General features: G+C 43.2%; 1 protein-coding gene across 2 annotated transcripts in view; it reads left to right on the plus strand.

Moving 5' to 3' along the window:
* The window catches only part of TRAF1 (TNF receptor associated factor 1), a 474,790-nt gene that overhangs the window by 338,553 nt on the left and 117,159 nt on the right, over positions 1-19,078 (plus strand). For both annotated transcript variants that reach the window (XM_069609529.1, XM_069609528.1), the window contains 2 exons: positions 2,500-2,571; positions 5,932-6,000. In XM_069609529.1, the coding sequence (XP_069465630.1) occupies positions 2,500-2,571; positions 5,932-6,000 (141 nt within the window). The remainder of the gene's footprint in view (positions 1-2,499; positions 2,572-5,931; positions 6,001-19,078) is intronic.

A 19,078-nucleotide genomic window follows, 5' to 3' on the forward strand; every position in this document is an offset into this window, starting at 1 on the left:
TTGGATTAGAAGTACTGTTTGCTTGTTTTCTCCTGGCAAGCAAGTCTAGTTTCCAGTATGGGAGTTTGTTTTATTGCGAGATGTCTGTGTACCACCTGGTCATCATGAAGGCCAGTGTATCGGCAGTGGTTGCCTTGTAGGGGAGGCATGCGGTTTTGAACCAGATCTTAGCTGCTACAGGGAGTCAGGGTAATTCCAACATGGGGAGGGAGGGTAGTGTCAAACAGCCGGTGATGAGGCAAGCTATGGCATGGTGGGCCAACTTTAGCAGGGCCAGGTGAGACTCGGGCCTGCAAGGAGGATATTTGCTGATTCGATCATCTGAGATCAGCAGGGCCTGTACCACCGCTCAGAATTCCTCGGGTGGTAAATAATGCACAATGGCTTAAGACTCATTTCATTTTTTCACAACACTCCCCCTAACATGAAACCATTTGTACCATGAACTATACATACTGATTTAGACTGTTTAACAATCTGCATGTGAGGATAAAATGGCTGCCACATGTGCCACTTTATTAGGATCCAAGGGACTTCTTCTACACTGAATCTGAGCAGAGGAAAGGAAGCTTGGTTTCAGGCAAACGCGCATAAACATACGCCCTTGGAGAAGTATAGATGTAGAACTCTCCAATAAGTCCTAAGGGAAAATGGTCAAGAAAAATGACAGCACAAAGAGAATATGTGTGGAGAGCATACGAAGTGGAAATGTCTAATGAAACTAATTTCGCTTATCACCGTTTGCTTATTATCAAAATAAGCAAAAGGGTTCTGTAAAGAGTTTACACTTAGTTTGCTGGAATAAAATCTAATAAAAATTTAATTTGCCGACATTTTTGTCAGAAAGCGAAGTAGAAAATGAGCGACTGTGTTTCCTTGTGGAAAAAGAAATTCAGTTTTCACTTACCTGAGAAAATCCTCCAAAAAATAATGTCTGAAGATAATTTAATAGCAAAATACATGGACAACTAACAAAACAATCTTTAATTAGTTTACTGCGAATATATGCAGCAAATGTTCATCTCTAGGGATATCTTCCAGTTAACCAAAATGAAAATTCAAGTAAGTAAATATTTTAAAACTATTTAGTTGTAAACTCACTTTGCAAAGAATATGCACAGAAACAGTTAATTTGCTAACTTTTTTGTAGCAATTTTTGAAGTTTTGAAAACCATGAAACCTATTCTTACAGACCTTATTTGCAACAGATTACTGATTACGTTGTCTTTTAACTTTGCAATAGTTCCCCAATTCAGTGAAATTGTGAAAATCAATTGCACAATTTTAAAAAATTGGCAAAAGCTGAACTGACAAATGTCTCGCCTCAGTTATGAATGAGTTGAAAAATCAATTACCATCTTTTATTTTATGATTTACAAATGGAACTGGAGTCACATTGTCTCATGGAGTAACAGAAAAGTCAAAACCAGTGTAGTACAATCTGTTCTGCACAGGTGTCAAACTCCATCTTTAAATGTCATCCCCATATATGCGACTAGTGACGGCAGAAACGAGGCCTATCCGAAATTAATATTCCCAATGCACAGCACACTGCAGCTTGGGTCCTGGTGATATTGGCTCATAAAACACTGGCGCAGCACAGGCGTGATCAGAGAATCGGTTGTTTGCTGGAAATGTCTCATGAGATTGGATAGAAGGAGCCTGATTCATAAAGTTATGGTTTCACGGGTGTAATTTATGGTATGTGTAACTTGCATCTACATGTGCTCATGAATAACGACTGGATGTGGTTTTCACAGAGAACACGTGCCAAATATCAACGTAAATCACATCCTTTGGAAAATTTATACCAATTAAGTAGGAGTTTGCAAAGAAAGTGAATTTACTCTGAAATTTGTAACGCATGCGTGAGGTTGAAAAAATGATTTTAACAGTGTGATCTTCTAATTTACCTTTTTCCGATATATTTTTCTACATTTATTTTACACTTTCCTGCACACATTCTGAAACAATTCAAATAGATTTGACACACTTGCTGCACTACTGAAAACCAAACCACTTGTGTTAGGTGCACAGATATGTGTGTCAAGACTATGCCAACACTTGCAATTTGCTGCAACATTTGATAATGTGTGGGGGTTGACTTGCATGGGCACCGTCCGGCCTGACACTCTGCCTGGTAGGGCCCAAATACGCCCATCTGGTTGTAGATTCCGTGTGCATAGTGTACACATGGGTGCGTGCAATACACACACACTATACACTCGAAAAAAGTAAGATATGTTTTTTTGTGAATCGTTTCTGAATTATGCATAAGGAAATGATTTCTACTGTTGGAGGAACCTTTGTGTCTTACACTCAAAATGGTATGTGGAAATTCTCCTGAAAAAGAGATTTAAAAATTGGGAATGTCTTATATTTTGTATCTAGGCCTTTGCAAATAGAAATGTGGATTGCATCCATCCGCTTTAAGTGTGTTATGTGGACAAAAGAAAGTATGCATGACACCAACCAAGAACTGTTCTCTTCCCCTCGCAGAAACACATGTGCGAAAGCAGCTGTTTCAAGGAGCGAAAACATGTGAAAACCGATGGCCCAACCAAGGAAAAGGTAAATCATCAAAGAAGATAGTACCTATAATCAAAACATAACTTACCTTAAAGTAGATTGTCTTTGCGAGGCCGCTCTTCCAAGAATCCCCATTCCAACTGCAACAACCTCCAAAGCATGAGCACGGTACAAGGAAATCCAATCTGTGAATAAACCAATTTCAACATGTATTTCTACATTATTTTTACACGTATTGTATGTGCATTTTTTTCGTTATCACCACATTTTCACCGGTTAATGTAGCACCACTGAAATTTGTGCAGGCTATCAAACCATTCAATCGGGATTTATCTTCAATTTCAATAAAGGCAACACATCTGCGATATTCATCAAAGATTAATTTCAGTTCAACATTTATATAATGCGCACTACTTTGGTGTTGAACCATCTTACTTCTTCATTGGACAGGCCTCCACCCCCCTGTTGAAATTTAGTGTGACCGGATGGCATTGATAAATGGCACATGCAGTCTTCTTCCAGCTACAAGGCAAGGACCAGCCACTACATTTACTGCACCCCCACCCCCATATTTTGAGTACCAAATTCCTTCATCAAACACAACAAATAGTTCTCATTTTTGGCTATGAACAAATGAAACCTGAAGTACAGTAAATGCATTGAGCCTTATTTTTGGATTACACTGAGTGATCAAGGAGGCATAATGAGTGTAGAAGTGGGCACGGATGCAAGCAAACCCCACTTCCACACTGCCTTTTTATTATCGGAGCATCTCCCTGTTAATTATGGGAGTATCTCCGCCTGCAACTGATTTTGATGCCGACAAAGATGCATTTCATTCCTATTGAATCTCTATCTCTTTATTTATAAAGCAGAAAATATGTTAGTTTGTTCCTTATACAATTTCACACTCTTCCATCAATCTGCACCAAATGTTCATAGTTACCTGTTTGGATCCTCCAGACATTACTGGCTACGTGGCATTTGGACTTTTCCCTGGGTTTCAGCCCCTTTGCACATGAGACGGTTGCCTCAAATTGGTGAAACATCAATATGGTCGTTGAAAAACCTGTCAAAGCTCATTTTAAGCATCTCGGAGCGAGGAACAATACTCAAACTTGAAAAACACCTTTCAAGGCCCTAGCACACACTGTTTCCAAGATATTTGCAATCCACTGCAACCCATTGCACAGCGCCAGGGTAAGGACCGGTGGGGAGAGTGCACAGAAGGTCCCACTATGCTGCAGCACGCCAACTCTAGCCTGCCCTCCACGTCTGCTACGGGATATGTAAGCCAGCCACATGTGCCCATTCTCAGTGCAGTTTACTTCAGAGTGCAAAGCACATCAAGCAATAAGCGACTTGGTACAGCGACCTACAGGATCATTGATTTTCAACAATTGAAGAGCGTGTTATCATGTCTGTCTACAGAACCCGTGCAGAGTAGGGGTACTTTTTGCTAGTGTGCTATATTTGTGCATCTGCTCAAAACTGACTGATTCCATTTGAATGCACCTGCGTACCTACTGCCATGCACGTATATGGTGAGATATTTACAAATCATTTTGAAAAAAGATGTCAATGTTACCCGGATTTCCTTTTTACATTTACACCCTTATCCAAAATTATTCAAAATGGCATGTGGGAGAGGATTGCATGGACTGAAATGCACATTTGCTGTCCCCTCTATGCACTGACCAGAGACCCAGTGTATCAATTTTTTTTAATTCACAGATATTTGGAATGTTATTTATGCATCTAATTCTGGACTTAAAGAGCGTTGTGGAATAAAATACCACTGTCATTAAATATTGTTTCTTTCGGGTGAACAGACAATCAACTCCTGCACTGTTTTTTGTGATCATGGAGGCCCCGATAAATGAGGCCACTTTGGCTAGTCGTACTAGTGTGTTCTACATCCCATTTAATGATAGAAGATCTCGAAAACCCTGGGCCATTTATTTTTTGTATTTTTATTTTTAATGCCCCATATGCATAGCATATGACTGCGAGGTGTCAGGTGATAACAAAGTAATTTATGCTGGGGGGAGGAGAAAGAAGATGGAATGGGTACAAGTGGACCGGATGGACCTTTCACAGTAATGACACAATTGCTTTTCACAGGCTTTGTGCTATGGCATAATATAAATAAGGTGGAATTATTGTCTGGCTGAGTATTTTTAGATAAGGGACTTGATGTGAGTTCTGCTTTCATTGCCCTCTTGAACTCCCTTAATGATTGTTGTTGCCAGTTTCTTGCTAGTTCTCACTTTTTTGGGCAACGTTCGCTTGAAGTATCTTTGAAGTACTTGATCTCCGTTGTCCACTTGGTTGATGGCATGTGATTAGTGAAGTAAGCAGATTCCACTTTCCAGCAACATCTGTGAGCAATAAAGAGGGTCTTGAGTTGAATGTGCTCTTCAGTGTGTTAATTAGTTGAGACCTCAAAGCTGGTGAGATGTTGGGGTCGTGATTTAAACTGAAAATGGCTGCTCTGCTGAGAAACATTGGGCTTTTATGTAGACCAGGGTAAAGGACATTGCAGTGGTATGCCTTGCTTAGGAAAGTCCCTGATTCATTTCACCTTATGCAGTACTTTAATAATAACACTTGTTGTGAGTGTATGGACTGGGTCAGACTTCAGTAAAATTAATAGCATTATCCTTTGCTTTGATCAACTGTACATGAGCAAGGGACGTTCTTTTGTTTTTATATCGTATCTACATAAGACACATTTGGTGGACCTGATTTTTCCCGTAACACTCTTCCAGTTGCTACAGGGATATAATTCAGTCTTAAGTCGGGTAACAGTTTTTCTGTGTCCTACAGATGTTATCCCCTCTATAGGTTTTGGGCAGTGGGGATGGCAAATGCTTTGGGTGCTACAGAGCAATTTTTTCATCCCTCTCAACCCTGAATCTTAACTTGGGTAATTCTTGATTTTGGTACCATATAAAGTGCTTCCTAATTTCTGCTTACCAGTTCTCGTTTCATGTAACTTTTCCTTGGAGCCCTCCCTATCCCCGTGGTCTGCTTCCAAGATATTGAGTTGTAATGACCTGTTCCAATAATCCACCTCTGCAGCCCATACTCTCAGCCAAAGCTCTATCACAAAACCTTTTTCAATTTGTAGGTAACCAGGGTACATCTCGAATTCTATGAGAGCTTCCTTGCCGTCACCCTAAGGAACTGACAGACACTTTTTAATAAGACAAAAACAGGAACTCACAGGATTTCAGAAATGAGTGTTTAAAAATTTGAGATGGCAAATGGCGACTCCTCAGTAAATGGCAGAAGGAAAAGCCGTGTTGGGATAAGTTGGGCACAGGAATATGTACACACTACCGGGCTCTTTTCCTGAAGGCAAACTTCTCAATGTGCCTTTTTTTATCCCCTTTACAGAATCAGACATCATCCATGTCGAAGAGCAGAGAAGGGTGTCGCTTCTCTGAAATTGGCTGCTATTTTCGGGTGAGTAAAGCTATGTCTCATGGGAAGGAGGGCTGAAGGGCTGCAGTAAAGTGCAATTAATGAAAATCCAGATTTTGGAGTTGGTATCCAGTGGTTTAATTGAAACCATTTTCAGAGAGGTAATTTATAACAAAGAAATACATGTATGTGTGGGGATAAGAGGTTAAAGCAGGTGAGGAGGGGGTTGGGGGGGTAAATAGCTACATTTGGTGATTTATTTCGATATTATAGTTTCGCTATAAATTGCCTCTCTGAAAATGTTTTTTAAAAAATCAGATAGAATTGTTGGAGTTCACTGTTAACCCTTTTTGTAGATTTGTTGCTTGGTTTGAGAAAAATGCAAGGAACAAATGCAGTAGAGACAGGGAGAATAGGTAGCAGGTTTGATAGAGGTAAGCTTAGGCAGAAATTAGGTGCAACAAGTAAGGAATAGTTTTATTTCGCTAAGAAGAAAAGCTGGTTGTTTTCAGAAAGCGGTCACGACCTTCCTGGCAAATAATGGACATCTCTTTCAGAGGGCACCCTGTAAATTTTTTTTTTAATTCTTTATTTTAATTTTAGTACTTAGAACAGGACTGAACAATAAATCACAAAGTATCATAACACAGCATAAAGGATATAAACATGTAGGAATAGAAAAAGAAAGAATTTAACGATGAACTAGTACCTACTCAAAAAAGCTCCCCAGACCTTCGTATATAAACACAATTTCCCCATTTTTCTGTATATAAATTTCTCAATATTCGCTAAGCAGTTCATTTCTGTAATCCAATCCTCCAATATTGGTGAGACACACGATTTCCAGCTCCTCAAAATATTTTTTTTGCAAATAGAAGCACCTCTGAACAAAAATTTATTTTCCGATAGTGAAAGGTTGTCAAGTAAATCATCGCAGCCTAGCACCATAGTCTTAAAATCCAAGTCAACATTTTGGTTCAGAACCCCGAGACAAATAATACAAACCTCATGCCAAAAACCACAAACCCTCACACAGTCCCACAGCAAATGTTCCATACTGCCTTTCTCACTCCAGCAACACCAACAAACATCAGAATCAGACAAACCTCTATTTTTAAGCCTTTCCGGGGCTCCAAAAAACTTTATTGAGAATTTTAATTTGCACCCTGTAAATTGACAATGCTCCGTGTAGCATCAGCCGTTGAGTAATTGCAGGCATAGACAAACCGATTCAATTTATTCATGAGAGGGTCATTTTGTAAAAAGTGCAAATTGCCTGGAGGAAAACCGCAATGTTATTACTTAATTCCCTGCATACAGTTCAACTTTTACAAAACAGAGTGCGAAAGAAATGTAAAGAGTAAAAACATACAAAATCGAATGTTGTCTTTGTTTTTATGCTGCCATTTATATAAAAAAGCATTGCGCAGTCTGCAAATTACACTTTGCAGACAACATTTACTATGGCTTAATCCATCTGCAAGTGGTAAATGGAGGCGATTACATGGGAATCCATCCCTTTTATTCCTGCATGAAAATCTCTTGCAGGCGTGAAAGCGTGCACCGTTGAAGGCAGAATAGAATTGCACCGGTGGGAATGTAAACTCTGGTGGCCATTTTGTTAAAATGTTTATTGCACGGAGGGGTCTGCTAACCTTAGCACTTATGTGCTGTTGGGTACACTGCATGCAATTTTGAACTTTTGAAAAATTGATTGCCAAAGTAAAGTGTAAAAACAGGCAAAATCGCCTTTAATCTTTGCTTTTACTCTTCCTATTTAATTTTTTTTTTTATTCCGACAGCAAATTCAGCTCTCCAGATGACAGTTATGGTGGATTTCTATGGTATCCAACCGCTTCTAGCAAGTGGTATAAACCGGCGGGTTCCATGGGAATACTTCCCTTTTATATAGGCATAAAAATCTCATGCCAGTGTAAAAGGTTGTGCCCTTTGAAGTCGGAGCAGGAATGCGAACAGGAAATGTTAACCTTGTTTCGTGCTTCTTCTCCAAACAGTTGTAAACTGCCCAGACATACAAGGGAATGCCTTGCTTTCATGCCTTACCTTTGCTCTCCAGGGCTTGGAAAATAAGCCCATCTGTTTTGTGCCCCTACTACACCACGCACTGGCTGCAAAAAAACCAAAGAGCAGGGGGTCTGCAACCTTTGGCTCCTCAGATGTTTCGACTAGAACTCCCCTTAGCCTTAGCCATTATAGCCAATGGAGAGGGATAACCAGAGTCATAGTCCAAAAAGTCTGGAAAGCCACAGGTTGCAGACTCCTGCCCTATCGTGTTAAAAAAGGCGCAAATGGCTAACACCTTGCTTTCACGCCTTACTGTTGCACTCCGGCCTTTAAAAATGACCACCCCTATATAACCACCCGAAAGTTATTTCAGAATGTGGGCAACCCATGTCACTGCAGCCTGCACACACGGTTTGTGTTGATTATGAAACGAGATCAGTCTAAGAGTATTGAAATCCAATGTGTTCACATGTAGAGAAAAACAAACAACATAGCACAGGGATGACGAGAAACGGGCCATAGAAAAGCAGAGATAGCAACAGCTTCCTGCTTTCTCCCGCAAATGGCTTTTAGTCACAGGGCCAGGGGTCGCCTATCACTAGGGACTACCCATATCTACTGCAGAATGTTCTGCAGACTTCTCTCTAATTGGTGCTATCCATTGCATGCCCCGAGGATTCTTTGTTTCCTAGATCTGTTTTCTGAATCTGGGGTCCCTTGCAAGAACTGGATTATGCCCTGCAAAACCAGGATTCACATTGCACAAAAGAAACATTACAATCTGCAATTAGTATTACGTATTGCAACGTGCACATTGCAACCTCTTGAGAACCCAGATATGTGTAATTACCCACCTAGGGCTACGGGACCTCAAAAGTGTAAGTTTCTCCTAAATCTAGATGGTCAGTCCTATAGGGTCTAAGCTGGGCCGTAATAGTGCTGTAGGGGCCTAGCACTTTGATGTTCCTCTAGAGGCATCCAATCACATCACAGCTGTACAACACCAGCAGTGCCCTTTCAAGAGCTGCTATACCCTATCATTGCAACCTTCCTCCAGGCGCATATTGCTGGTGCTGGCCACACAGAGTCGTGAAGAACCCTTGCAGTGCAACATCTGTGCTATAGGGCCCAACACTGTGAACCCCCTCCCAGCAGTCCATTTTGGACTCTGTAGCCTGTATCATAAGCAGAGCTCTGAATCTCTGACGACAATCCCTGCCTGGAGCATTATCCACTTAACCGACTGGGCCAATGTGGCTACTGATACTGCTTTAAAAGGCTTATGAAGTTCAATGAACAAGCCGTTCTCTGAGCACAACTTCGGGTGTACTCAGAAACTCAGGAAGAATACTGAGGTAATGACGTTCTTGGTCCTTTCTCCTCACGTGAAGTCACTCCTTCCGGAGAAAAGGATTTGCCTCCTACACCTGACACTCGTTTACATGCTATACAGAATTCCTTGGCTATCTCCGCTAACAGTCTGGACTTGGTGCCTCCCAGCTGATTGATGAATTGCACAGCTGAGATGTTGCCCGTTTTCAACAGGATACAGCACTGCACTCTGTCCCGCATCAGATTCCTGATCACAGAGGAGACTGATACCAGCTGTAGGCAGTTGATGTGCAGCCGGCTCTCTGAAGGGGACCAATGGCCTCCAGTCGATATCTACCCGCAGCAGGCACCTCAAAATTTGCAGCTGTCATCCGACGCGATTATCAGGTCTGGGAGGGAACCCAATATGGCTTTCCTGTTCCAGGCCTCCATGTGTTGTGTCCACCATAGCAATTTTGTCCTCGCTTCCTGCGTTAGCAGGACTCGGTGGTCGTATGATAGTCCTTGCTGCAGTTGCTGTACTTTCAGGCGTTGCAATGCCATGTAACGGACAGGTCCAGGGAAGATTGCTTGAATGGAGGAGGCAAGCCTTACCACGATCCTCACCAACTCTCTCAGGTGCACCCGACCTCGACGCAGAATCATCCTGATCTCCTTCTTGATGTTGCTTGTCTTTTGCGACGGTAGGCTGAGTGTCCCTTGTAGTGACTCTATGATAAACCCCAGAAGCTCTATCTTCTGGGAGGGAACTGTGTCCAACCTTTCCCAGTTTGCAAGGAAACCAAGCTGTTATAACAACTGTTACCTGTTTCTGCAGTAGCTTGGCGTCCTGCGCCATAATACATATGTCATCTTGATAAATTATGAGCTTACACCTCGCTGGTGCAAATCTGTCACCACTGGCTTAAACAACTTGCTGAAGCACCAAGACATCAATGACAGCCCAAACAGAAGGCAAGTGAACCGCCACCTCTGTCCCTTCCCAATAAATTGCAGGAAACGCTGATGCGGTTGGTTCGTATACAGGGATTGCTAGACATGCCTCCCTGAGATCTATCTGCTATCCAATCTCCTGCTTGCAAGATGTCCTGCAACAGATGGATGCGCACCCTCTTGAAATGATGGCATATTACAAAAACATTGTGGGCTCTGAGATTTATGTCTATCCTGAGCTTTGCTTTTCTCTTCAAAGGAAGAGATTGCTTTCAAACCCTCTGCTCTGCTGTCTGCCTGTCTAATTGCCCCTTTTCTTAGAAGCTTCAAGATCTATTCTGACATGAGCCTCTGCTCCTGTTTGGAAAATATCAGCGGTCTGGGAGCTCTATCTGACTGGTCTCAGCACATAAATCGATCTGAAAAGCCTGAATGGTCGTCAGGACCCAGACGTCTCTGGTGATGTTTTGCCATTCCTGCAAGCGCGTGGCTACTCTGCTGCCTATCGTGGGAAGCGCGCTCCCAGCGTTGCAGCCGGAACTTGCACTCTCACCTGCATCGGGATTTGGAGCTCTGTTGCCTCCTCTGCAGCCACTACATCTGCCTCTTCCCTGGGTAGAGAAGAAGGGATTTGGCTTCCTGTTGTCTGGTGTGCACCAAGATCCTTGGTACGAGGGCCTGTATCCAACCTGCAAGGCAAGCTGAGTGCCCTCTTCCTCTGCTGGCCTGGCCCAAACTCTTCGAGAAAAACCCTTCCACAGTGAAACTTGCACTTTGTCGAGGACGGCGAAGGTTTGGGCAAACTTGGAGACATCCTTGATGAAGGCGTCACCAAACAGACATCCTTTAGCTGAGGCGACAAACTCATATGCTGCTAACTCCCTCAATTTGGGCCCGACTTTCACTAAAATCGACCTGTGCCTTTTGGCTGTCAGAGTGCACTTGGCGTTTTCAAGCAGGCAGGTTTCCCTTTGTACTCAGCCTGCCAAGACTTGCAGGTGCACCTCACTTTTGTTCTGCTTAGCTTCCTCAGCCATATCCATTATTTTGGCCAACAACCCTAAAGCATCCAATGACTTGTCCTGGCAAGCGGACCACGTCCTGTCTATTCCTTTCTTAACATTTTTGGCTTATTTCACCATGAACGTCTGCATTTCCGGGTCTATGATTGGCATTTCTGCACCTTTGTATGGAAGCAGGGGCCTAGGACACTCTGCCCTTAGCTTGCTCCGAGCCTCCTTGGACAGCAGAGTTTTTAGCCTTTATCAAATCGGGGTCAAATTCCCTTTCTGAATGTTCTCACAGACTTCTGTACCCTTTTCGCTTCCTCCTGGGTCTTTTACGCTCTTTCTCACTGTCAGTGGAGTCGTTCAATGGCATAGACTCCTCGTCGCTGATGTAGCTGGGAGTGCCACTCTCATTAGTGCCCTGTTGTTCTTCCTCTGGGCTAGAGGGTACGTATTTGTGCAGGATGCGCTTTGCAGACTTTGGCAGCTTCTTTTTTGGAGCACTAGAGTTTACCACAATGTTTAGATGGGGAACAAGTGGAGGGGGTGGGGTCAAGGCTCTTGCGCCCACACAGCTTTTACGCCTGCCAGCACAGTCTTCCCCCTACTCACTGTTTACTGTGGTCGTCTTCTGAGAAAGTCGAACCACCCTGGGACCCTGCGAAAAGGCTATCTAATCCTGGAGAAAATTGGCCTTACTGGATGGATATGGGTCCCAACCCTGCCCAAACTGCTCTCTGTAACCGCTGTTGCTGGTCTTGCAACAAACAGCGGGAACCTGAAGGACCAGCTCCCGGAAACCCTCAGCCAGATGATGAGCCTCCTAGATAAGCCCTTGCAGGGCTTCTGCTGACTCTGAGTATTATTATTTTGGCGACAGCTACCTATGTGAAACACCAGTTTTATTGTACTCTGGTTTCTTGAGCCTGATCCCGTCCTACTGGCGTGATGTCATCAGAATGTGCAGTAGGCTAAAGAGCCTGTGATTGGGTAACCTTAGGGACAGCTCAAGTTTGTGGGAGGACTTATGAGCTAGTTACATTTGAAACAGGAGGTGGCGTCCTGCCACATACAATTGGATATTTACAAACATTTACTGTAAATAGTGCTTATTTTGTCACGCTTTTTGTTTTTACAGCCACTGCTCTGTACCAACATCAATTGAAAGATAGAGGAGCAAGAAAACGAATCTCACGTAGCTTTTAATTATTTAGCTTGTGAAGTTATGCAGTATTCATTCAAGGCATATATATTTTTTGAGGTTTTTTTTCCTCAATATATCCTGTATTTTTCTTATACTCTTTTTTTTATATACAAAACATCTTCAGTGCATAACAGTCTGCAAACCTGGTGAGAGAACAAATGTGTTTTTGTATGTTTTTGTTCTTTCGTATGTTTTTGTTCTTTCACCAGAGTATAAAGAATGTAAGAAAAATACAGTATATATTGAGGAAAAAAAGCTTCAAAAAATATATATCCCTTGAGTGAATACTGCATAATTTCACAAGTTAAATAATTAAAAGCAATGTGAGATTAGTTTTGTTGCTCCTCTATCCTTCAATTGATGTTGGTACGGAGCAGTGCCTGTAAAAACAAAAAGCGTGACAAAATAAGCACTATTTACAGTAAATGCTTGTAAATATCCAATTGTATGTGGCAGGACTCCACCCCCTGTTTCTAAAGAGCCTGTGATGGCGCTTATGCATGGCGCGCGCAGGCGGTGGTGCGCACTCGGCACTGCTTCACAATATTGAATACAATTAAATTATCTGCAGGTAGACTGGAGCATGTTATCACCAGTTCGTCCGTGCGTGGACCATGAGGAACGAAGGCGCCAACGGCCTCAACTTCGTAATAGAGTTCCGACGCCGGCTGCCGCAGCACCGGGATGTCCACGTCAAGGGGTGCAGCTATGCGCTGCTAGAAAAACACGCGGCTGAACTCCCAAAGGGGGAAGTTCTAGCCGGTGTGTGTACTGCGCTGCTCGTACTTCTACGTATACGATTGCGCCGCTCTAACCTGAAGCGAGTGCTCTGTTTGCCTAGTAATAGTAATAAAGAAAGTACTGATCTGCTGCTAGAGCAGCAAAGAAAAAGGATTAACATGGCGTGTCTGAGGGCATTCCGCGTGGAGCTAGTACCGAATTGGTGAACGGAGTCCAGTGCAAGAGGAAGTTGAGAAGAGACTGTCACTTTTGCAATAGAATTGAACTGCTGGAGCACTTTTAACAGAATGAAAGCCTCCCTTGCCACCTCATTCCAACCTGACGTGTCCATCGCATAATGCTGTCAGAGTGGCATAAGCAGCGACAAAGACAGGGTGTGGCATGAAGGGCATGACCCACTCTTATTTCCTCAGGGCTCAGTCTCCCATTGTGGCCACAGCTGTGCTCAGATCCTTTCCTGAGAGATGATGGTGCATGTTTGCTTGTTTGATGCTCTCAAAAATATCAACATGTTTGTGGAGGTACTACATACGTGGAAGTGCAAATATTATGTACCTTAGTGTTGCAAAAAGCTGCAAGCCTGTGTCGAAAATGACTAGAAGCATGCAATGTTATCATACAGGCACAACCAAAGTCTGTTTACTTGTTTAAAGTGATGAAACCCATTGGTCACGGTCTCAAATTGTTCCATGCCACGTGTGACATAATCACCTATTTTTGGCTTTTAGGGTCCCATCACATTGCATTCTGGTACGTGTAGGCCAGACGGGAATGCAAAATGGCGTGTGAATGGAGTAGTTGAGTGAGAAAGGTGGGCAGCTGTTTGCATTATTCGCTTTGGAATGTTCACACTCAGCTGATGTTTTGCATGCAGGTTATTGTTGTGTTGCAGAAGAGAACACACTTACATAGCACAAGTCTAGCAAGTAAGAAACGGAGCTCTGCACAAAAAGGGGGAGAACACAGAGAACAACTGGGAGAGCAGGGGAGGAGAGTTAAATTAAGAGGGTTCATCCCCTTGTCGCATGATCACATATGGACCGAGATGTAGAACTCTTTGTGCAGCCCCTATGCATATGCTCTTTTTACCTTTCATCCTTAGACAGTCGTTAAAATAAGCACCATTTATTTCTGTAACTGTCTCATCTGTTATTAAAAATGCAATGTAGCTATCCTATAAAAGCTCCAACTTTGGCCTTGTCTCGGGAGGGTGCAGAAACAATATCTCCAATTAAATTAATGCATGTCCCTCAGTTTATGCAGACTCCTTCCCGAGGCCCACGAAGTACGGGCTTATTCTTTTGTGAATTTCTGGCTGCACCACTAGGACTAAGAAGAGGCATGTGTATACATGCCCAGAGATTTTGGCAGAATACAAGATGCTCAAATTTAATTCAAAGATTCGAATGCTTAATCGAATCCTTCACTGCAGGTCGGAGGCGGCCTTGGGCACAGATAGTCATATAGGAAGAAATAATATTTGTTATTTTTTTCATAGCATTTCTTGCTGGATTCCTTATTCGTCTATATGCAGCAGTAATACGTAGTATTAGCACTCCATTTAATTGTACTTATTTTTTATCAACCTCGGAAGGATGGTTGGAATGTCTGAAGTGAGTCCTTAACCTACTGAGCTGTCTATGCAGCTATTGGCACAGATAGTATTTCTTTTATTTTCTTTTTGTTTAAAGTGCAGACCTAGTTCGAGATCGGCGGAGCGCTGCTCAAGGTTTGGGCTGACAGCCTTTAACAGTAGCGCAGTACTGTGAGTTACAGTCTGGGAACTCCATTGGGAATAGCCCTTGGCCACGTGTTGTAGTACACAGCCAAGTGTACTCTCGTTTGGAAGGAGTGTCTGGGCACACACCGCCTAAGGATTACCATGTGTTACAAGGAATGAGACATGAAAGAAAGCTGCCACTCCAAGACGACTGTCTGGCAGACATCCCTGCCAGCTGGCAGGATGCCGCCCATACCCAGCTGACACATTCCAGACACTCCTTTCATTCATCTCTCTGAGGGTGGAACTCATTGAATACCACCAGACCTCTTCAACTGCAATGTTGTTTTTGGCAGTGAACTTCCAAGTCCCATGTGTGTGAAGAGGGCTCTCAGTGTGAAGAGCTTGACATGGAATATCTAGCCCCTCTATTAAATTTCATGTATTCAAGTCTGGGAAATGTGCTCTTGAAAAGAAAAGCAGGTCAGCGCTTGAAGAATTTCCCAAACATCGAATAACACATTTAAAATAACTTATTTGGAAGATTTGTGTTTTTGTAAAAAAAAACAATTAAAAAACGTGCCTTTCCTTTTTTTATTTTGTATTAGTTTATTAAAACCATAAACAATCATCAATTGAAATAAAACAAACAAAAAAGGGTCAGTTACTTCACAGCACATTCGGCCCACTCGCTTTGTGCGCATGAGATTAGATCCATGCCCACGGCCATCTGGGTCTTCGGTTGGGTAAGGGCATCCGTTTCCATGATTCAAAGTTTACGTGAACAACTGGAAACATGGCATCAGTGATGTTGGGTGGCAAATTTTCATCGGGCATAAGGAGTGATTGGCATGGCCATTAGTTAAAAGGCCTCGTCCATCTTGTTTTTTTCAGATTGAGTCTGTTGCCTTTGTGGTGGGACAGAAGAAGGACAGAGATGAGGTTCAACCATTTTAAAGATGTTATTCAATCTAAAAGGGAAAATAAATAACTCCTCACTATCCCTAAACTAAGGCTTTTCCCTACGTAACCTAAACTAAGGTGGGTGCTCGTCAATCATCGTTGAGTCTCGAAGGAAGAACTGTCCTTTGCCCAACTCTAATCTGCTCTGTAACTGCCACTATTCAAAATAACCAAAGTACAGGAGAATTACTCCCTTCTCCTGTATGCTGCTTCTCAGAAAAATAGCTCTTTAATAGTCAGTTCTTAAGTAGTTCTTGGCCAGTACTTTGATAAGTTTATACAGTTAGGAAATAGGATTGTCCAGCTTTCCACACTCGATCTTAACACTTTGCTTTTCCTTTCTGAAATACGTTTTGTCTTTCTCTTGGCTCAATACCCTCTTTATTCCTTGTCGACACAATGTCCACTTTCTTTCCTGGCTAGGCCAGTTAACAACACTTTTGGCATGCTTCTCAATCTTTTGGCATTCTCTTAGTACTGAGACATGTGTGATCCTTCCAGCAATGATTATCACTTTAGTCCCACTTGTCCTGGTTACTGGGATGAGTATGATTGGGCCAGTAAAGATTTTTAGTATTATACTCCTTACTGTCACTGGTACGAGTATTGTGCCAGTAATGATTCACACTTGAATTCCACTTCTCATTATTACTGGGACGAGAATGACTGTGCCAGTAACGATTCACACTTGAGTTCCACTCTTTACATTTACTGCAACGAGTATGATTCAGGTACTCATTATATTTGTTGCCCTGTCCGGGTCTCCCGCTGTCCCTGTTTCCTTCTCTCCGTTGGGTTGGCATCACCAGGTCCACTTGCAGGATGGGAAACTCTTCTCTTTCTGTCAGGACGGCTTCTCCCTTCTCTCCGGTTCCTCAGGATCTGCACTGCAGTGCCAGAGGCGTAATGGTCTTGGCCTAGGTGCCAGAGTGCACTGTCTAGCCTTCATGGGTCACTCCACCACTCGCAACGTGTTTTCTTTTTTGGGGTTTCCTTCCAATGATGACTCCTGCTTCCTCCTCTTCTCCTGCTTCCCCTGCACGCCAGCCAGTTGCCTCCTTGACATGCAGGACTTCCAGGTTTCGATTAGCTTTTGTTGCAATGCTGGTTTGAAACTCCCGGGCTTCTCTCGAGGATTACCTTCCTTCTCTTTTTATGACACTTACCTGGGCCCTCTGCAGTGGAGGATTATAGTCCTCTGTCTCTATCACTTGAGTGCTCTTTATCACTTGCTCACTCACTCTTCTTCTTCACAGTATTATTATAATGCATTTCGCCAGGTTGATCTATGTGTTTTTATGTCACATTAACAAATGATAGTTTGATCTTCTTGGCCTTTCTGAAGCCTTGGTGTTATTGAGGCGACATGCGCCAAGGTGGCGGGACCAAACTGTAGGTAACAGCCTGTCACCCTTGTTAAAGGACCCTCACTGCGCTCAGCGGCGGGCTGTTACCTACAGGGGTACTAATGGTGTATATGTAAAATAAAAAAAACGTACCTTAGATGTGCAGCCCGACGCCGTGCAGTCCTGCTTGACAGGAATTCCGTTTTCTATGTTGATGACATTGTAGGAATGCATGGCGTCGGGCTGCACTTCTAAGGTAAGTGCTCCTTTTTATTTTAAAAAAACATTCTTAACACCCGCGTAGGAAACTATGCGTGTGCTAAGAGATGAAGTGGGAGGGGGAGCATGGAAGGGAAGGAGGTACCAGCTACTGAGGCAGCTCAGAACATTGGCTCATAACATACAGTGCAGCCTGGGTTCTGAGCCTCCTTATTGGCTGGCGCCCCCTGAAGGGTGCTAATGATGGTTCGAGAGTGAGTAACTCAGTGAGCTCCTTGGCAGAATGGGAGTCCTTGTCCCCAAGGGTGAAGTCTCTCACAGTGAGGTCCTTCTTGACTCTATCCCCATGGAGGGTATCACGTAATAAGCTCACCTCCCTAGCCTCACAGAGAAAGGCTCCCCCGTGGGGAGAAGTGACTGAATCGCGCTATTCGACACACCTTATAGACAACAATAGGAGGAGAAATCCTCGAATTATTCATGCCTGAAGACTTTTATGAAAAGTGTAGTTTTCAGTCTTTTTTTTAAGCGTTTGTTCATTTGTCTGGATACTCAGATGCATTTTCCATTTCATCTAAGAGATGTGCTTTTTTTGTTTTCTAAACCCTTTTGCGGTGTTTCAACTTTTGTTGTTGGATAGCAGCATAGTGGCTGGATCTTAGGTTTCTGAACCGAAAATGGTGGCATGCAAATTTTCGGAGGTCAGTGCTTTAAGTGGGATATGAAGCCAAAGGGTGAATTCTGGAAAGGGGGCATGGCTAAATTGGGCTGGGCGTGTCCTAAGGGAGGGGGAGGTGGCTTAGGCAAGTCACAAACAATGCATCATGAGGCACTGCAAACATGTCCTTTGGGCCAACCAGCATGATATTGCTTGGTCTTTCATGCATCAAGTCTGAATAGTGTAAATACATCTCTCTGGTTCAGTTTCAAAATGAATTGGAAATAAATCCCTTTCCGTCTCTGGATATATGCAATTCTATCAGTCAGTAAATGAATGACCAAGGCCCACTGGGCATAATAGCTCTTAATTACTAGCTTAAAGTTTCAGCTACCTATTGTTTCCCTGTCCTGTGATGATCTGTACATATTAACCACCTGCAAGGAAGGGCTAATAGTAATTTGTGGTCTTCAGACCGGTGGGTAGAGGCGCGTTGCACAAAAGAACTTTGTGCTTAGGCCAACGCAGACTACGTCGCACATGGGGCCAGAGACAGCAATTAGCAGTGGAGACAGTACTTTAAAGTAACAGTCAGCGTGAGAATGCAAGGGGAGAGGGACCGCGTAAGGGAGAGTAGCAGGACCATACAGTAGGGTGGGAGGTGTGGGGCTGGTGATGAACCCCCTCAAAATCAGCAGGAGGAGGAGAATTCACAACCTTGTGGAAGGCCGCCTTTTGACGTAGTACCCTGATAATATGCACATATCCTGTCAGGTGGCACTAGACTTCTCACACAAAAAAATGTGTCACTTTAAATGTGTGTTTTCTTGTCCAGGACAGACCTCGGGGTGTAAACATATCCCTGACATCTTCAGCCGGCCCTGAAAGCACCCAGGGGTGCACCTGTGAGTAAGGGAAGGAGAACAAATGGCATCATTGTAAGCTACATGGTGCTTTATATAAAATAGAACC

Source organism: Ambystoma mexicanum, chromosome 8 (assembly GCF_040938575.1).
Source record: "Ambystoma mexicanum isolate Mex_15411 chromosome 8, UKY_AmexF1_1, whole genome shotgun sequence".
NCBI lineage: Eukaryota > Metazoa > Chordata > Amphibia > Caudata > Ambystomatidae > Ambystoma > Ambystoma mexicanum.